General features: G+C 35.9%; 2 protein-coding genes across 2 annotated transcripts; both read left to right on the forward strand.

Annotated features, from left to right (window-relative positions):
- Positions 1-5,192: 5,192 nt before the first annotated feature.
- Positions 5,193-8,497, forward strand: LOC125206925 (clavaminate synthase-like protein At3g21360). Its single transcript, XM_048106139.1, has 5 exons — positions 5,193-5,237; positions 5,920-6,276; positions 6,563-6,816; positions 7,509-7,610; positions 8,102-8,497. The coding sequence occupies exons 1-5, from the start codon at positions 5,193-5,195 to the stop codon at positions 8,361-8,363; spliced, it is 1,020 nt and encodes a 339-aa protein (XP_047962096.1). The 3' UTR covers positions 8,364-8,497.
- A 3,069-nt stretch (positions 8,498-11,566) lies between these two features.
- On the forward strand, positions 11,567-13,860 carry LOC125208564 (clavaminate synthase-like protein At3g21360). The gene is made up of 3 exons (XM_048108203.1): positions 11,567-11,937; positions 12,126-12,379; positions 13,485-13,860. The coding sequence occupies exons 1-3, from the start codon at positions 11,671-11,673 to the stop codon at positions 13,846-13,848; spliced, it is 885 nt and encodes a 294-aa protein (XP_047964160.1). The 5' UTR covers positions 11,567-11,670; the 3' UTR covers positions 13,849-13,860.
- The last annotated feature ends 106 nt before the right edge of the window (positions 13,861-13,966 follow it).

The raw sequence follows: 13,966 nt of genomic DNA on the forward strand, positions 1-13,966 counted from the left end.
CAACCAAGTTGAAGTAGATGATTCAAGGAAAAACATAAAAAATGTTCCAAATGCTATTACATTTTTCAGGCAAATCAGTTATGTACCAACAAGTCCATATAATGTAGCATAAATTAAATCTACAACAATGGCAGACCTAAATGATGCAGCAGATAGAGTTCAATAATGTAACAAACGGTATATATAATGAATTTGTTACAACAGAGAAGAAAAACCCAATTGAAAAACCCAAAATCAGGAACCCTACCTTGTTGTTGATTGCAAGTCTTCCACCGATTAAAACGTTGCTGCGTCGAGCGAGTGAGCAAAATCCGGCAGAATTCGTCTTCTTCGTGTAGTTGCTCCGATTAGCAAACCAATAAATCAGTAATGAAGAAAAACCCAATTGAAAAAACCAAAATCAGGAACCCTACCTTGTTGTTAATTGCAAGTCTTCCACCGATTAAAACGTTGCTGCGTTGAGCGAGTGAACAAAATTCGGCAGAATTCATCTTCTCCGTGTAGTTGCTCCGATTTAGCAAACCAATCAATTAGTAATGAAGAAAAACCCAATTGAAAAACCAAAATCAGGAACCCTACCTTGTTTTTGATTGCAAGTCTTCCACCGATTAAAACGTTGCTGCGTCGAGCGAGTGAGCAAGATCTGGCAGAATTCGTCTTCTCCGTGTAGTTGTTGATTTCCGGTGGCTTGGAGTGGCGGCTAGGGTTTGGAAATTGGGGGGAGGGGGGAATGGGGGAGACGATGTTGAATCGTGGGTTTGAGGAGTGAAAGAGAGAGTGAGTAGATGGAAGGTCTATGAAAATCCCGCTGAAATCTCGCTCCTTCCGTTTTAATTCATGGTTGTTTTACAATTTTACCCGTATAATGCACAGAATGAGACTAATAATGCAACACGGGATGATTTTGTGATGTTTCATCTAGTCCGTCCATCCTACTAATCTAATGGTTGATATTAAGAAGGAAATAGACACTAAGGATGGAAAAGCACCCTAATGCTCCCCTATATATATATATATATATAGGAATGTAGGGGAGCATTAAGGTCCTATTATCCCCTTAGTGTCTATTTCCTTCTTAATATCATCCATTAGATTGATGGAATGGACGGACTAGATTAGAAGGAGAAATCTAATCTCGTGTTGCATTATTTGTCCTAATTTGTGCATTATAAGGGTATAAGAGTAAAAATATAATGGCTTGTACACGTTTCAAAACGGGAATTCCTATAATTAAGCTAGATTTTCATAACCTTCCATCTTCTCATTCACTCTCTCACTTCATCCCATCAACCCACGATCAAAACTATTCTCCACCATTTCAAAACTGTCTAAACCCTAGCCGCCTCTCCAATCCAAGAGAAACCAACTCCACCGTCGTTTCCCGCCGTGAAATTCACCGTCAGTCGACGATTAACAGGATTAAAGTATCGATTTTGGGTTAAAAACACTTGTAAGTGTCGATTTTGTACATTTTCGGGACAACATAGTCATCGATTCACAGCTTGTATCGTCGATTGAGTTCGTTGTTTGAATAATGCACAATTTATTTGGGTCAATTTTCTAAAAAAAAATGAAATTGTAATCTTTTGAACTAGGGTTCTGTCCATTAGTTAATTTTTTAGTTTATTGTTGAGTTATATTTGGTATATGTTCGATTATTGCAGGTGAAACCATACAAATTTTGTTTGGTTTATGGAAATTGTCGATTTTGTGTTCAGTGTGTTTTCGATTCTGTCCATTATTGACTATTTGGTTGATTGTTGAGTTATATCTCTGATTTTTTTGGTCGATTTGGATGAATGAATTATGAAACAATTATTTAGTTTGAAGGTTACATAATTGTTTCCCCTGTTCTGATGCATTATTCGTTGGCTTTACTACATTATTGATCAGTAATCTTGCATTTGTACTATGTATTCATGGATAAATTATGCATTATTATCACTGTTGTGTGTTTCATGAATTGGTTTGAATATGAAACGATTGGTTCACAATTACATGAAGCATTATTTGTTGGCTGTGTGACATTATTGACTGTTGACTGTGTGTTGATGTATGTGGTAATGTTCGTGTAATCTGAAGCGATTATTTCACTTGAATAGATGCATTATATGGTTGAAAATTAACATTATTTGTTCATTGTGTTTACGGATTAGTACATTGGTTAAATTTTTGAATTTTTGAATCTTTGGACAGCAACGAAGCACCCTACGTTGGATATTGAGGAAGCGGTTGATGATGTTATTCCTATTGCGAAAGCGCAAAGTCCATGAGTTCCAGTCATAGCTCTAGGGTTTAGATATCATCTACGGTAGGGAGTAGTTTTAAGTGATAAACATAATGTGAAAACATTTCAGTGTAATGTATTTTATTTACTCAGTAATGGACGATTTGTGTCCTGTAGTGTATATGTTTATGAGACGTTTTTGTTGTGATTTTATGAGTAGTTTTAACTGATAAACATAATGTACAAATATTTCAGTGTAATGGATTTTATTTACTCAATAATGAACGATTTGTGTCCTGTAGTAATGGACGATCTATACATTATTTACTGATCCGTTCACATTATTAGATACTATTGGTACATTATTCACTGTATCAACTCTTAAACGTATTAGAAAATGAAATTTAACTCATGTGGTGGTGCTATAGCCTAGCCCCATGGGTTGCTAAACCCAAGGGGAATGACTGAAACTTTCTGCCCTTTGTGATGGTTCCGTTTGTGAGTGGGTATTATAACTTAACCCCATGGATTGCTAAACCCAAAGGGCATGAATTCAATTTCCTTTCAACATTATTCTATTCAATCTGTACATTATTTACCGATCCGTGTACATTATTAGATACTATTGGTACATTATTTACTGTACAAAATCTTGAACGCATTAAAAAATGAAATTTAACTCATGTGGTGGTGCTATAGCCTAGCCTCATGGGTTGCTAAACCAAAGTGGAACTATTGAAACTCTCTGCCCTTTGTGATGGTTCCGTTTGTGAGTGGGTACTAAGGCATGAATTCAATTTCCTTTCAACATTATTCTATTCAGTCAGTACATTATTCAATGATCCATGCACATTATTAGATACTATTGGTACATTATTTACTGTACCAAATCTTAAACGCATTAAAAAAAGAAATTTAATTCATGTGGTGGTGCTATAACCTAGCCTCATGGGTTGCTAAACCCAAGGGAAATGATTCAAACTCTTTGCCCTTGGTGACGTTTCGTATTTCGGTTGGTACTATACCCTAGCCACATGGATTGCTAAACCCAAAGGGGAATGGATTTAATTTCTGTCACACATTAAACCCATTGTAATGTACATTATTCAAAGTTGTCCTATACATTATACAACCATAATCGTACATTAATACAACCTACATTATACACTTACTATAGTACATTACTCGTTGAAAATTTACAGGCTGTAACTTACGAAATGAAAACACGAAAATCTGTGAGCAATGGGTGATTTCATGAAAATAAAATGACAATTGACTGCAAAATAAAATTAAATACAAGAACGAACTAATCACAAACAAATACAAAAAACCATAAATGTCAATTACACGACTAATACAATAATTTTCTACCAAAATTTAACAATTAAAAAAAAATAAACAGACGTCTTCAATTGAAGAAAGACGATGGCAATTTCTTGAGAAGGTCTTCAATGGAGAAAAAATGATGAGGGAGAGAAGAAAGATTGTAGCGTCGACTCCGGCGGCGACCTCGACAGCTTTCTTCCTTATGGAGGCGACGAAGATATCAGAGAAATTATTGTGTAATCATGAACACAAAATCAGAATCAATAATATTGAATTAAAGGAAAGAAAGAGAAGAAAGAGATATTATGTGTGAGATTTGAGTCAGTAACTTGAGAAAAGAAAGAAAAATCATACGTGAGATTTGAGGGAGAAATTCAAGGAAACTTCCATAACTGGCTAAAGTGTGCATTCCCAAAAGGCCCTTTTCGATTTTTTTGAATATTTTAATTAATAACATGTAGCACTTAATTAGCCATTAGATCTTGAAAATAGAGGATCGAGATTGAGAAGAACAATCGAACAAAAGATATAAAAAGGATATGAATCATATCCTCACACTAAATATTTGGAAAACATAAAACTAATCCTATACATTGATTTTTGCTATCTGATGGTTGATTTTAACGCCACGAATTAATCTAATTATTAAAAAAACCCGAAAAGGGCAGATATGGGAGATGAATTTTTTGAACGGTTATTGGTTTCCATGATTCTCTCCACCATAAGGAAATTATACTCTTTGATTTATTTTCCTTTATTAAAACTTATATCTTAAAAAACTTGTATCTTTGATTTATTTTGGTAAAATTAATGTCGGCCTCTACCGTCCATAGACAATATTTAAATAATATTTTTACCAAATTTAATCACTTATCTTGTTTTTAATAATCGCATTCCACTATCCACATTGAATGATGATATGATTTTTTTTCCTTAATTATTTATAAGAATTTTTCTTATTCGTGATTTGTAGCATTCTTATACGAATATTTAATTAAATTATACACAAATTATGCATATAATTTTAGGCAGTAACATTTTGATTATATTATTGATCCATTAGTGTTGTTTTTATCGCAATCTTTCTTAATTATGCATGAATCACCAAGAATTTTATTGTTTATTTATAATGCACGACTTGTGTTTGTGTAATGTAGACAACATGGGTCACAGACTATATTGAAATAAAGAAACAAAGTGAAGGATGACAAAAAGGAAGAAGAATGATAATTTTGAAATAACATCAGATTTAGTACATAACTGAAATAATATCAGCTTTAAAATGTAAAAAGACCAAATTGCCCAAACCCCCCAAAATCCCCCAAAAGGATATTTTCGTCACGAAACAGTGAAAAATGACCATTTTCGAGATAGACGCTTAGTCCAGGATTGCCTGAGGATATTTTTAAAGTCCAGGGTTCATTGGCGAGATAAATGCATAGTACAGGGACTATTTTTGTAGTTCACTCTTTATTATAAAACCAATATAAAAAAGTGGGTCCCACATTCCACTAACTTTTTCAACCAACTTTTCTTTACATTTCTTAAAACCCGTGTCCGGTCAAACTGTGACTAGTAGTGGGGGATGGAGGGAGTAGTTATTATTATCATGAGAGTTGCTAATATAGGAAATGCGTTGATGGTATTGGAATACAAGGCGTTTGGATGGTCGAATTTTTTGATGGTGATTGTTGCTAAAATAAGAAAATTCTAAAACTAAAAAAACAATTAAAAATATTGGGTTGGTTCAGCCGACCTATGCACCCTCTTTATCCGCCGGTTATGGCAACTACTCGTTTTATATTATTCTTAGGCCAATCAGATCTAGTAAAAATGGCTAAGACACAAATTTAACTCATTCAATATCAACAAAAACATACATAGTAGCTGTTCGGTTCATAAAACAAAATTGTCTTGAGATGTAGTGTAAAATACATTAAAATAGACCTTGGCTAGGATTAAATTAGTCTTATGTATGATTGTAGAGTAGGGTGGAGAGGAGAATAATGAGTAGAGGGAGATGGACTAATTAGTAGGAGGGGGTGAGGTGAGATGGATAGTCATGAGATTAGGGGAGAAGGAGTCCATTCAAATGGGCCAAAACAGACCTAAATCTACAATTGTTAGCTAAAATTTTGTTAAAAATGTGAATGGAAAAGATAAAAGTTATCTTGGGAACCGAACGGGCACATAGTAGATTCTTTTTTTCAAATCTAACCTGATCGATTTTACCACATTACTATAATTTATTAAGTTGCCGGCCGGAATATAATTAATCACGTTATTTAACATAAGTGAACCGAAAATCGATCGAGGAATCGAGCTATATATACATTTGAAATAAGTGAGCCAAAACTCAAAAAAAGGTGGCTGCAAAATACTTTTTCACTAGAGTGAAAACCCCATTTCAGAGAAAATTCACCGGAGAAACTTTTCCGGCAGTGTTATCTCCGGCAATGCCGGCACGTGCTTTGCCGGCGGCCGTCAAGGAGGAGAAGAGTTCGCTCGAGTCTCTCCTGCAGAGACACGGCGCCATTCTATTCCGTGGCTTCGATTCTACAGCCACAGCCGCTGACTTCAACGACGTCGTTGAAGCCTTCAGCTACGAGGAGCTGCCGTATGTCGGCGGCCCCGCTCCCCGGACTGGAGTAGTCGGCCGGGTTTTCACGGCCAACGACGCCCCGCCTCATCGGAAAATCCACTTCCACCATGAAATGGCACATGTGATCCTAATATACCCTTACTCGATCTAATTAACTTGTTTCTTTTTTCCACAATATTAATTCCAATTTCGTCTATGAAAAATAGTCATATTTTTTCTGTCTATGAAAAATAGTCATATTTTTTTAATGTGGTTTGTTCACTAAAAATAGTAGTACTACTCCATATATATCTATTTATGGTAAATTTCTCTCTAACAACATTGCATGAAACTTGAGTTGACTACTATTAAGACTACTTTTTCGTGTACGGAGTGATATTGATGAAGAGTGCACGTGGCTGTTGCAGCTGCCGTTGTACCCTCGGAAATTGTTTTTCTTTTGCGAAGAAGAAGCGGCTTCCGGGGGAAAAACGCCGATACTTCTAAGCCATATTGTGTATGTGAGGATGAAAGAGAAATACCCGGATTTTGTTGAAAAAATAGAGGAATTGGGGTTGATGTACACAAGATTTTTAGAGGGAGAAGACGATACTTCATCTGCCCTCGGTCGTGGCTGGAAATCTATGTTTCGAACCACGAATAAGATTGTGGCTCAACAAAGGTTTGTACTAACTAAATCTGCACTTTTTTGGGCTTACTTTATTTTCCAATTTGAGGTTTCATATATTCCATGGCCCACTATACTAATAATCTTGAATCCTTGATAGTTGGCCTATTAGTAATTATAGTATGATAACCAATAAAAATGGTTGAAGTATTTAGTAAAAATAGAATCTATCTAATAAAATTAAAAGTGAATAACGTTAATTTGTGGACTATCCACTATTCATGGATACATGGAAAGTGGTTGGACCTGAAACTAATTGAGCCTACAGATATTCGGTCCATCAATAAGCCAATTGGGCTCAATTATGTCGTAGTCATAAGTTAATAACCTTCGCTACTATGGAACGCAGGTAGTACTATTAATCATTAAATCGGGACACACTAATGAAATAACTAATACTCCCTCCGTCCACGATTAGGTGTTCCATTTCTAAATGGTGCGAGTTTTAAGAAAAGTGGGTGGGAGAAAGTTAGTGGAATAGGGGTCCCACTTGTATGTATTAGTTTTGAATGATATGTGAGTGGAATGGGTTAGTTGAATGTGAGGTCTCTTTACCATTTATGGTAATTATGAACCGGGACTCTTATTCATGGACGGACCAAAATGGCAAAAACAGGACTCTTATTCGTGGACGGAGGGAGTAGGTTCGACGTAAAAATGTAACAGAAAATGTCGTACAATTACAGGGCAGCAAAGCTAATCGCAAAGCTGGAATGGACGGAGAACGGAGTGAAGATGACAGTGGGGCCCGTCCCGGGAATTAAAGGGGACGAAACAAGGCCGCATCGCAAGATATGTGTTACAGAATAGATCCTTTGGAGTAGGATCTTACTCCTTAACAAAGCTCAAGTAGAATTCTTACGAAAAGGAAACTCACAAGATATAAAAACTGGGATTAGTTGTTCAATGATTTCCTCAAGGAGGAGTACACAATTTATAAGAAGCTGCAACTAACCACTACTACGAAAAGGAGACGTGCTATCTATCCACTAAAGGAAATGGGAAAATGCAATAACTAACTAAGAAATGGAAACGTGGAAATGGGAAATGCAATACTATGAATAACCAACTAATTAACCATCAGAGAACACGTTCAGTCATGCGTGGCGGTTCCCAAACTCAGCACGTAATCCTTCAAATATGTGGGCTGTTTTCCGGCACGGGCTGATCGACGATGGGCTTCTGCTATCGGGCCTCTGATTGGATTCCTAAGTGCAGCTGCTTGCTCTGTTTCTTCAGCTGATGGTTGTTGGGCCTGAATCAATGGGCTCTCGGTAACAATATGGTTCAACTCCATGGTAGCTGCTTACACGGCTGAGGGGGGAGACCGGAACGATCCCAAGAAGACGGGTGTGAGTTTTGGCGACGGAGAGCCTTTGCCGGAAAATATAATCCTTGATTGTATGAAAATCATGGAAGAGGAAAGCATTGATATTCCATGGCAGAAAGGGGACATATTACTGATTGATAATCTTGCAGTTCTTCACTCGAGAAAACCATTCACCCCTCCACGTAGGATTTTAGCTGCACTATGCAACTAGCTCATGCATCTTTAAACAATTACTAATAAAACTTCCTCTTTCAAAACAAAATAGTCCATTTTTATCATTTTGGTTTGTCCACTAAAATTTACTCTCTTCGTCCCTCGTTAAGAGTTCTATTTTGCTATTTTTAAGAGTCATATTTCACTTTTATTATAAATGGTAAGTAGGTTCCACATTCCACCAACTTACGTAGCTCACATTTTAAAAAAATAATATTATATATAATTAAGACTCATATTCCACTAACTTATTCAACCTATTTTTCTTTATATTTCTTAAAATCAGTAGTGATGGGCCTGCTGGCATTTTTAAGCCTAATACTCCCTCCTTTCAATAGTAGTGGAGTCATTTTGTGATTTTGGTACTTTTCATAATAGTGGAGTCATTTCCCTTTTTAATAAAGTCAACACATTTCTTCTCACTTATTTTTTCCTCTCTCTTGCTTTATTTTTTCTATTTTTTTTTCTTTCTCTTACTTTATTATCTTTTTATTTAGTTAATTACATATTATTTTTCTTAATTTCCGTACCAGAAAAAACTGTCTCCACTGCTATGGAACGGAGTGACCATATGTGTAACAGCCCGCCCTCCTAGGGTACAATAAATGCGGCGAACTGCTACCCAACCGACTCCAAAGAAATAAATATAGGCTAGGGTTACATTTAAAGAGTATTGACCAGAGAACTAGAAAGAAATTTCAGAGTAATTTAATAGTAAAGACTTGACCTAGAAATTTAAAAGAGAGAAAAAGAAGATGTCATAAATGCGATCAAAAGGTCTTAAGTGTACGACATGGTATCCAAGACAAAGTCACAAGAGATGCTAAGGCCTCAAACCGAAGGCAAAATGCAATTATCCCAAAAGAAGAAACTCTAAAGTATGTCAAAAATCAGCGGAAAACGACCAAGAGAAAGTATAGCTATGTATGGGGACACAACTACGCTTGAAGTTCAACATATCCCTTTTAATTAATCAATCTGCTCAACACCCGCCACCGCTCGTCATCATTCAACCCGCACATAGGAAAACACATGCAGGGCTGAGTATTTTGAAATACTCAGTGAGCTCATTGCCAAAACATTTTATAAGTTATGCCACCCTTACCAAGTGAACTCGAGTTTTATAATTTGAAATATCAACGAGTATCACAAAATATTTTCCATAGATTGACCAATCAAATATCTCTCATTTTCCTCATCAAATTCCACAGTCACAATCATATCCATGTGCGACGAAAGTGTGGCCACACTTTTCGCCCACGAGACCGGCCGACTAGCAAGGACGGCTCACAATCCTCTCGTGTACACAGCCTGGTAGGGTTTGCGGCCCGTACTCAGACCCGAATTCGTATAACATATCCAACAATCACAATTAAACAAACATAGGCATGGCATAACAGTTAAACCACCCTTATAACACCGAATAATATTTTGATAAAATAAAAGAGAGTTTTTAGAGTAAAGCCCACCTCGATTGCTTAGTTATCAAGTAGTTTCGCTTTTCCGTTATCCGACTTCGCAACCAAAGTTTCACCTTTTAAATCACATAGGCACATATCACAAATTAGGTTCAATACTACACTTACTCATGCATGTCTCGCTATTTTTCTCTCTTCCCAACGAGCTATCTTATCACTACTAATTAACCAAGATCATCTTTATCACACAAGATTATTTAATCATCAAACACACTCTACACCACACAACACACACACACACCACACGACACACACACACACACGCCATGCACACACGCGCACACACTCGGCACACATACACGAGCATATTCCCACATCCCTTTTTATATCTCACTTTCACTCAACCAAGATGCATGAGGGTTCAAGAAGACCGATTAATCGGTGAGAAGAGAAAAGAAAAAGGTAGAAGAAGAACAAGTAAAATTCTTAAACGAAAATACCTTCTAGAAGAAAAACGATCGGTGGAAAACAAGTATTAGGCTCGATCCTTCAAAGTCTTCGGATTAAAACTTCAATTCTTCTCCAAACGATAGCAAAATATTGGAGAGTAGAAGAAGAAAATTTTGAGAGAGTATGTGGGAGTGGGGGCTGAAAATTATGGGTCTAGGGTTGGGGTTTTGGTTCTTATTTATAGAGTCCAACAAGATCTTTAGGTAATTAGAATAGAATATTTGGTAAGATCTCATTCTCCATAAATTAAATAAAATAATATAATATTGTAAAGTAGGGAAGAAGAATTAACAAAAATAGAAGATGGCAATATCTCCCAATTTTCGAAAACTAGGCTTGGTAATTAGCCATGGTTTTGTTTTGGTATTTTTCCATATAGAATAAGATATTATGGAGCAAACTAAAAATAAGAAAAATCCTCCATAAAACAAGGTATGGGGCGATTTCTAGCCTTTATAAATAAGGCATGGATTTTTGAATATTAACTAGAATAAAGTAAGGTAAGATCTCTTGAAGTATGGAAAGATTTGGTAGAATAAATAAATTCTAGGTATGGAAGGAAATCAAGTAAGGGATCAAATAAAATAAAATAAATTCCTTCCTTCCCAAAAGTAGTGATTTTCGAAAATCACTAGAAAAATAAGGGGCTCGATTTTTATATCTCTAAACAAGGAAATAATTGGTTCTTAAAACTTAATTTAAATAAATATCCCAAGGATTAAATTAAATCCGGAAAAATAGAAATCCTCTACAAAAGGGGCTAGGGTTCAAAAATTTCGAGGGTTAGGTTGACTAGTATTTATGGAAATTTTCTCTGACATTCCCACTCACCCTTAAACAATTAATTTGCCACATAATCAACAAATAAATCATATGACACATCATCAAATCAATTAGTTTGACTTTTCAAATTTTCAATCATAGACTCATCTCACGAAATTAAAGCATTCACGACTCCACGTTATCAACAATTAATTCTAGGGCTCTAAGATTAGGGTTTTAAATTTCCGGGGCGTTACAATACGAGTGTAGTCTATATGTTCAAATCTACTTAATAAATGAATATTGACAAAAACATGAAGTAGGAGTAGTAAATTTCATATATATGGCCAACTCTTTGGCACATCATTATGATTATTTGGCGGCTGGTCGTCTGACTTTTTTAACCACATGAAAAAAAAAATTAAAAAATCCTAAATCATAGGAGTACTATTTTGGCTACCATTAAAGGTGCCGAAAAATTGATTGAGCTTATGAATGAAGTGGGGCAAAACTGAAGGAAAAGAAAAACATGGCCGCAAAATTCACTAGAGTGTGGAAACCCCATTTCAGAGAAAATACGGCGGAATAACTTTTCCGGCCGTATTATCTCCGGCAATGCCGGCATGCACTTTGCCGGCAGCCGTCAAGGAGCAGAAGAGTTTCCTGGAATCTCTTCTGCAGAGACATGGCGCCGTTCTATTACGTGGCTTCCATACTACAGCCACAGCTGAAGACTTCAACGACGTCATTGAAGCCTTTGGCTATGAGGATCTGCCGTATGTCGGCGGCCCCTCTACTAGGACTGAAGTAGTCGGACGGGTTTACACTGCGAACAACGCCCCGCCTCACCGGAAACTCCATTTCCATCATGAAATGTCCCATGTGATCATATGTCCTCTTTGCTAGCATAATTGATGCAGTTTCAACCGACGAAGCTGAAAAAGTCAAATTAAGTCATTCCAAGACTTTGACTTTTTCAACTTTTGTCGTCTGTTGGAACTGCATCATTCACTTATTTCTTTTTTCTACAATATATACTTATGAAGGGAATGTATGTGGTTGCTTTTCAGCTGCCATCGTATCCTCGCAAGCTGTTTTTCTTTTGCGAAGAAGTAGCGGCTTTCGGGGGTGAAACCCCTATACTTCTAAGCCATATTGTGTACGGAAAAATGGAAGAAAAATACCTAGAATTTGTCGAAAAATTAGAGGAATTGGGATTGATATATACAATATTTGCGGAGGAAGAAGACGATGATTCATCTGCCCTTGGCCGTGGCTGGAAATCTATGTTTCATACGGAAGATAAGATTGTGGCTCAACAAAGGTATGTACTAACTACTGCTAGTAGTATTATACGATGTTGTTTTTAATTCGGAAATACTAGCATATAAGTTTCTCTTGTTAAAAGCGAAAATCTTTCTATTCATTTATCCATCAAAAAGATAGTACTATCAAACTTTAATGTATTTATATTTTTAAAAATGGTATACTAACAAATTAAGAAAAGATCGAAAGTCATTGTATTTACAGAAATTATATAATTTAATTAATAAATTGTTACTGTACGTGGATAACTAAACCATACAATAAATAGATTGGGAGTTATTAGTCAGAGAGTAATTAATCAAACAATAAGTAGATAGGAGTTAGTGATCAGATATTAATTAACTTTTTATAGAATCTATTACTCTACAACAAATATTTATTAAATGTATAAATTAGAAATATCATTAATGTGTGTTCATTTCTTATAGATATAAATTTAAAACTTATAATCCAAAAAATTACTCACAAAACAAATAATGTAGTATAATTTTGAACACATAGGATTTGGATCCCATATTGTAGCTCCAAGCACAACAGGGATGTTGTTACACACATCAATTTTTTTTTAATTAAAAAAAGATTATATTTTATATATTATTTTAATATTATAATTTATTACTCCCTCCGTCCCATATTTATAGTCACATTTAGTTAGGGCACGGATTTTAAGGAATTGGTGGAGTGTGTAATTAATGAAGTGAGATGGTGGAGTGTGTAATAAATAAAGTGAGATAGTGGAGTGTGTAATAAATGCAGTGAAATGAAGGAGTGTGTAATAAATTAAGTGAGTTGGAAGAAGGTGGGTCCCTTGTTGACTTTTTGGTTTTTTATTTGTGTTTTGGTTTATTTTTGTGTTGATAATGACATTTGGGTGTAATTTTAGTGAATAATGGGGTAAAATTTTATGTTCAAATATGGAAAATTCTAAATGTGACTATAAATGTGGGACGGACTTTTATGACAAAATGTGACTATAAAACTGGGACGGAGGGAGTATTAAAAAATAAATGTATGTAACAGTAGCTCCTGCTGTGCTTGGAACCCCAGCAAGGGATCCAAACCCTAAAATGTAGTAACAGAAAATCTCGTATCTTCTCTGACAGAGCGGCAAAGTTAAACACAAAGTTGGAATGGATGGAGAACGGCGTGAAGATGATAATGGGGCCCACCCCGGGAATCAAACGGGACGAAACAAGGCCGTGCAAGACATGGTTCAACTCCATAGCGGCTGCTTACACCGCGGAGGGTGGCGACCGGAAGGATTCCGAGAAGATGGGGGTGAGCTTTGGCGACGGAAGCCCTTTGCCGGAAAATGTAATCCATGACTGTCTGAAAATCATGGAAGAGGAAAGCATTGATATTCCATGGCAAAAAGGAGACCTTTTGATGATTGATAATCTTGCAGTTCTTCACTCTCGAAAACCATTCACCCCTCCACGTAGGATATTAGCTGCATTCTGCAAATAGCTCTTGCATCTTCAATCCATTAATACTACTATCAAATAATCTACTACTACTAGTTAATTAATTAATCACGTTGTGTTTTGTAACTTACTATTGTAATAATACAGACTTTGTAACAAAT

This window comes from Salvia hispanica, chromosome 2 (assembly GCF_023119035.1).
Source record: "Salvia hispanica cultivar TCC Black 2014 chromosome 2, UniMelb_Shisp_WGS_1.0, whole genome shotgun sequence".
Taxonomy (NCBI): domain Eukaryota; kingdom Viridiplantae; phylum Streptophyta; class Magnoliopsida; order Lamiales; family Lamiaceae; genus Salvia; species Salvia hispanica.

Bases quoted from the DNA above. Each gene is read 5' to 3' on its own strand.
- LOC125206925 (XM_048106139.1), top strand. From the start codon at position 5,193: ATGGTATTGGAATACAAGGCGTTTGGATGGTCGAATTTTTTGATG. The intron at 6,277-6,562 runs GTGATCCTAATA...TGGCTGTTGCAG, and splicing joins TCCACCATGAAATGGCACAT to CTGCCGTTGTACCCTCGGAA. The intron at 6,817-7,508 runs GTTTGTACTAAC...GTACAATTACAG, and splicing joins AAGATTGTGGCTCAACAAAG to GGCAGCAAAGCTAATCGCAA.
- LOC125208564 (XM_048108203.1), top strand. From the start codon at position 11,671: ATGCCGGCATGCACTTTGCCGGCAGCCGTCAAGGAGCAGAAGAGTTTC. The intron at 11,938-12,125 runs GTGATCATATGT...GTTGCTTTTCAG, and splicing joins TCCATCATGAAATGTCCCAT to CTGCCATCGTATCCTCGCAA. The intron at 12,380-13,484 runs GTATGTACTAAC...CTTCTCTGACAG, and splicing joins AAGATTGTGGCTCAACAAAG to AGCGGCAAAGTTAAACACAA.